This window comes from Ailuropoda melanoleuca, chromosome 17, assembly GCF_002007445.2.
Source record: "Ailuropoda melanoleuca isolate Jingjing chromosome 17, ASM200744v2, whole genome shotgun sequence".
NCBI lineage: Eukaryota > Metazoa > Chordata > Mammalia > Carnivora > Ursidae > Ailuropoda > Ailuropoda melanoleuca.
Genome location: NC_048234.1, coordinates 2,622,783 through 2,628,735, shown reverse-complemented (window position 1 = coordinate 2,628,735; position 5,953 = coordinate 2,622,783). Strand labels below are relative to the sequence as shown.

The 5,953-nt window shown below is 57.7% G+C and overlaps 1 protein-coding gene across 1 annotated transcript in view; it reads right to left on the bottom strand.

Moving 5' to 3' along the window:
* Nucleotides 1-2,439: 2,439 nt before the first annotated feature.
* The window catches only part of CHD3 (chromodomain helicase DNA binding protein 3), a 21,360-nt gene continuing 17,846 nt past the window's right edge, over nucleotides 2,440-5,953 (bottom strand). Inside the window, exons 30-33 of the mRNA XM_034647273.1 lie at nucleotides 5,814-5,953; nucleotides 4,547-4,710; nucleotides 4,184-4,310; nucleotides 2,440-3,707 (exon numbers count right to left, since the gene is read on the bottom strand). Coding sequence (XP_034503164.1) covers nucleotides 3,586-3,707; nucleotides 4,184-4,310; nucleotides 4,547-4,710; nucleotides 5,814-5,953 — 553 coding nt within the window. The 3' untranslated portion in view covers nucleotides 2,440-3,585. The remainder of the gene's footprint in view (nucleotides 3,708-4,183; nucleotides 4,311-4,546; nucleotides 4,711-5,813) is intronic.

Genomic DNA, 5,953 nt, shown 5'->3' with positions numbered 1-5,953 from the left:
GGGATCGCCTGGAGAAGCTCCAGGCGCCGGGGAGTTGGCGGCGTGGGGGGGCGCCCGGGATCGCCGCGGAGGGCTGCGCGGGCCGGAGGGCGAGGTGGGGCCGTCGGGGACGCGGCGGGGGGGCTGCGGGGTCTGGGGTTGGGGTATGGGCACCCGGGATCGCCGGCCCGGCCGCATCGTTCCGCTGACACTGACCCTCCCTGTTTTCCGCAGTGCTGTACTGTCCGGAGATGAAGGACCTGGCGCGCATGAGCCGCTGCACGCTGTGACCGCGGAGCCCGAAAGACGCGGCGGAAGGAAGGTGGGCGCTGCATTCTCGGGTCGCGCTGGAGTGCAGGGGTGAGGCCAAAGCCACCCCGCGCCCGTCCCGGGATTGGCGCTGCTGCGGGAGTTGAGCCTAAGGCAGGAGGGGCCGCCCTAGCGAATGGTCCCCGCACCTGCTGAGTCAGCCTCGCGTCCCCAGGGGGAGAGGCCCCGGGATGGTGGAGACGGGTCCGCATTCCCGTGGGAAGGACAGTGTGTGTGTCCTTAGCTGTGACTTTGGCTTTTGTCCAGGGCAGCTCTGGCCAGCGGGAACAATAGGGCCCATTCTAGCAATTCTGTGTCAGTGGTTTGAAAAATTTTAAAACAACGGAAGGGAAGAGGCCAATTTTTGTGTCCTGTTACTGTCACTTCTTCAGCACGTTAGAGAGTTGAGAAAAATAAATGTTTTTCTTTTTTTCCAATGCTGGTATGCCTGTCTCCCCAGACGGGTAATGTGTTCCTAAAATGATTGAGATGCCTCTGTGCCTCGCTTCATTTCACAATCTCCCTTCAACCTGTGAGGGCAGGTATCACAGGGTCCAAAAGGCATTCATCTGAGGCACCTAATTAGGGCCAGTCAGGGATAGGAAAGCCATTTGGCACAGGCATACATTTTAATCTTTTGATATTATCTACCCTCTTCACAATCACAGGGAGAACTCGGTCACTACTGAAAAAAGATGCATATCCTACAGTTAAATTTTTTTTTTTTTTTTGAGAGAGCACTCAGGGCGGGAGGGACGGGAGAGGGAGAAAGAGGAGCTCAGGCAGGCTGTCTGCTGAGCACAGAGCCTGACCTGGGGCTCAATCTCAGCCCCCTGACATCCTGAGCACAGCTGACACTGAGTCAGAAGCTTAATCCACTCAGGCACCCCTTATCATACAGTTTTAAACTCGTGCCCCGTAACTGGACATCTCTCGTGTGCCGCGGATTCTATTTCAGAGTCCTGTAAGTACCTTAGGCTGGTATAGTTGTAGTCAGGGAGCGTTAACAGCATTACTGGAACTACAAAATCTCAGGATTCCACCTCCGACTCTTGGGTTTCAACAAGAACCTGAGGTGATCTGTATGCATGTAAGCACTGAAACAGCACTGACTCAGGTCCTAGGCTTGCTAGGATGTCACCTTCTGCGGGTGGAATATTTAAACAGTTGGTATAAAGGATGTAAATTTTATTGGAGGTCGTAAAGGGACGTTCTGTTGCTGAAGAAATCTTTGTGTGTGTAGTTTATAATGTGACATTTTCTAGAGTTAAAAATGTGAATTTGTGAAGTATAAACCTCAATTTTTACAACCGTATTTTGGCATTTTCCTGTGCTTGTCTCAGCTTCAGTGTTCCCTCTTGGGGGAGGCCTTTCTCAGTATTTCACCGAGTGTAGCCCCCTCCCTCATAGGTGCCGTTCCAGAATGCCTTAGTTTGTTTTCTGGGAGGATGTGTCTTGTGGGTGTAAGCGCGGTGAGAGCCGTGACTGCCTTGTGACTCGTATCTCCTGGCTGAACAGTAGTGTTGAGTGTGTACTATGTACTCAATAAACGTCTGCTGGATCTCGTTCTTCGGTTTGGGTGTGATAGCCTCGACAACTAAGTGTCTGGTCCCCACCGCTGAGAAGCTCTGGTGGTGAACACCTGTCAAGGAAGTATCCAGCAGTTCAGATAGGAGCCCCTACCGCAACTCTTCCAAAAAAAAAAAAAAAACAAAGGTGCCCTGCTGCGTCCTCGGGACTGCTCGTGCGGAGCTGTACTGACCTCTGCTGACTCTTGGGGGAACTGGGCAACTGGAAAGTGGAAAAGATCCAAAACGGATGAACGGGAGGCTGTTGAGAATCTTGCCAGGCACCCTCCCGCCTCACCTCTGTCCAGTAAGCCCTGCCATGGCTCGGATCTCGACCTGAGGACCGTGTGGGCGTCCCCAGGCTCAGCCTCCACCTCTGCACTGCGTTCTTCACGTGCGGGGTGGGGCTGGAGTAAGAGCCTCGGAGTTTTAGTTGATGATCCAAGAGAAAAAAAAAAATAGGAAGTCACGAGATTAAAAAAGAGGAAGCTGGATGACGTGGAATGTCAGAAAGCAATCCCCTCTCTCCTTATCCCTCCCCCCCACCAGAGAACTCCCACACTCAAAAATAACAGAGCACACAGAAAGGAAAGTATAATTTATATGTACAACCAATACACCTGATACAGAAGACGGGTTGGGACAGCCCAGGAGTGGGTGTGACGAGACCGGGAAAGGGGCTGCGAGAATGTGAAGGGGCAGCGAAGAGGAAGTGGGGGGTTCGCCATGCAAACTGCCACTCTCCCCGGCCCCTCCTGGGGAGGAGAACGTGTCCATGTCTCCCCAGCCTGCCCTCCACTATTTTGTTCTGGTCCCAAAGGCAAGGCAGTCCCCCGACTACACCCCCTGCCTGATCCACTCAAGTTCAGTCCGTATCTAGGCCTTCAGGAGGGAGGGCAGAAGTGCTCCAAGGACCTGAGCCCCCGGGCTGGGGGCTCCCCCACTTCTGGCCTGTAGCATTTTCTCCCACCCTTTCTAGGTTACCTGGGTCCCTAGAACAGATTGGGGAGCTCCTCTTTGGCTTGAGGGAGTATCGCCCAACCATCACGCTCTGTGGGGGGGGGCTTGGTCCCTGGGGAGAGGGGCAGATCCCCAACACAAGATGCTGGTACGCAGGAGGTAACTGAGCCGGCGAGCGGCGCCTTTATTCTGAGGCTGAACAGCAATTGACTCCCTCCCTCGTAACTGCTCCCCCCTCCTTTTGGGGAGAGGTAGGGGAAGGAAACATGCAGCCCCCCTCCTCTTCCCTTCCTCCCTCTCTAAAGTCCCGTCCTCTCTTCAAAGCTCTTTTCCCCACCAAGGTTCCTAAAGGCCAGGCGGCTACTCCCCGCTCTGGGCTACTCCCCCCTCTGAGCTCGTATTGCAGGAGTAATTGCAGGAGTAACGATGGGGGGAGGCTCCACCTCTTCCCTCCCCCCAACCACTTCTTGGGAAGCCACGTATGTTCGCCGGGGATAAAGATACTTGGAAGACCCTGCTTCAGCGCCTCCCACCCAGACCTCTTCTCACCAGCACGGTCTTCAAAGCGCGGTGGGAAAGGTGCACGGGAGTGGAGAGAGACAAAGGGCCCTTCTTGAAGAGAGGAGTCGCAGAGAGGGGCAGAGGGGCTCCTAGCCCAGAGGTGGCCCAAGGGGTGGGGAAGGTGGAGGACTGGCGGCAGGTCCCAGAGCCTGAGGTGGGGGTCGGCCTCGGGCACGGGGCCTGGGTGATGCGCAGGCCTGCGATCCGGTCAGTCGTCTATACAGATCACCTCCCCGGCTCGGGGCTCCTTCCGATCCAGCCCGTCTGACACCAGTGCCCCCACCATTTCCTTCTCCTTCTTCACCAGCACTGGAGGGCCGTTGGTGGCGGCTTTTCGGGAAGGGGGTAAGGAAGTGAATCCCAGCTTCATTCCCAAACGTTGCCTCCTGACCTTAGCGTGTTAGTGCTAGGTTACCTCCTGCCGCTGCTGGTTCCCAGGGAGGCAGGGGTGGGAGAAGCAGGGTGAACCCCAGTCCCTGAGAGTCCCCCGTGCCCATGACAGACCCCCTGTGCCAACTCTCACCATACCCCCCTTCCTGATCTCTGATTCTCTCAGAGGTAACGCAGATGGGCGAGGCTGGGGGGAGGTACCTAGCCGCAAGCCACTGACACGCTCGGTGGCACTTTGGACAGTGGGAATGGAAGAAAAGTGAGGGCAGGAAGAACAAAGCCCAGCACGACTCCGTCCCGTAAAACGGTGGACACTTTGCAAGGACATGAGATGGGCAGTTAAAGGGGGGCTGGGCAGGGCCGGATCTCGGAAGGGGGAGATGGGAAGAGCAGGGAGTGGGCAGTCCCCAGCTGACCTGTGATGAAGGAGCCTGCAGGCATCTGGCTGTAGTTGGCGCCTGCGGCGGCCAGGGCCCCGACGGGGGCGGCGCTGAAGGCCGCCCCGTACCCCGGAGGCGTAGCGTAGGGCCCCGGGGGGAAGGCCTGCAGGAGAGAGCAAGCCGCGTGAGAGGCTCCGAAGTCAGAGAGAGAGCAGCTGAGAGAATCGGGCCACGCTCCAGAACTCACGAGGGGATCACATACGGGCAGGGAGACTCGAGGGTGAGGAGTGGGTCCCAGCAAGTCGTTTCTCCACACCATCTAGAGCTGCCGGAAGCGTGCGTGTGGGGGCCGGAGGAGGAGCACCAGGGACCACTGGAGTTAGGGGGAAAGAGGGTTACCGGTGTGGGGTGAGGCTCCGTGCCCTTGCTGGCCAGCCGGCTGAGAATGCTGCGCTCGGACATCTGCAGGCGGGCTGCGATGGGGGGTATTCGGGACAGCGTGGCTGGCAGGCGGGTCACGTCCGCCTTCATGTCGCTCAGCAACTCCTCCAGCTGGTTCAGAACTGGGGCCCGGGCCACGGAGAAAGAAGGGCAAGAGAAAGACAGGGAAAGGGAGAGATGGAGCCAGGAAACGACGAGGTGTCAGAGGAACAGACACAGTCAGAAAAAGGGAGAGAAAGAGGGGTGGGGGAGAGAGCGGGGGGGAGGAGATGGGGAGAGGAGGACAGAGAGGTCAAAGAACCAGAGGCCAAGAAAATGACAGAAGGAGACAGAAAGAGTGACTCGGGAGAAAAAGAAGAAAAGTCAGAGACCAGATGAGCAGAGGACAGATGGAGAGAGAGGACAGGACACGGGAGGCGGGGGGACATTGGAAGACATGGGGCGGGGGGGTTGTCAGAACATCCCATACTGCAAGAGTGACGTTTTGGGGGGGGGTGATGGGGAGGAAATAGTCAGGAGACGTGGGAGGTGGTAAGTGGTGTCAAAGATTTCAGGAGTCAAGGCTTTAATATGTGAGGGGGAGGGAGGTTAGAGGGTCAGCATTCTAGATTCAGGGAATTGGAACAGGAATCAAAGGGACCAGGAGTCAGTCACTAGTCAGACAGCGTTAGATGGTTAGAGGGCTCTGGAGTCCAATCTATCATCATCAGGGGAAGAGGGTTTGGGAGAAAGGGTTGGAGGTCAAAGGGAAGTTTCAGGGGGTAGGGTCACAGGGTGGGACAGGGGTAGTTTCTGCCTGGTGGGGTGAGCGAGACGGGGAGGGGGACATGATTTGTGGGATCGGGGGTAAGGATTCGGGGGACTATACGCAGGCCACGGCCCCGGAGAGGGTGCTATTAGCAGTATGGCAGGCGTGTGGGTCAACGAAGAAGTTCTGCCCTGTGGAGGGGACGCGGCACAGTCTCACGGAGTCTGGGCAAGGGGGGCAGGTCCCTCTACTGGGCGCTGGTGTGAATGCCCTTAGGCAGATGAGGGCCGGCTTGCACAAACCCAAGAGGCTAAAAACCATGGGGTGGCCGGGTGGGTCGGGGTGGGGGCAGAGGTCAGAGGGGGGTGGTTCAGAGGGTAAAGGGGTCAGAGGGGTGGGAAGATTTTGAGGGGTGCGGGGTGAAGACTTACGCAGCGTTGTGGGCCCTCCCCCGCGCGGGGCCGCCGCGGCCCTTACCCTTGTGCAGGACGGCGTTGGCCGGCTTGTTCCCTGCCAGCGACTCCTTGGAGAGGTGCTGGTGGCTCTCGGCCAGGCATTCGGCCTCGGCGAAGCGGGCGTGGAGGGCCATGGCGGGGTGCGCCGGCTCCTGTGATAGG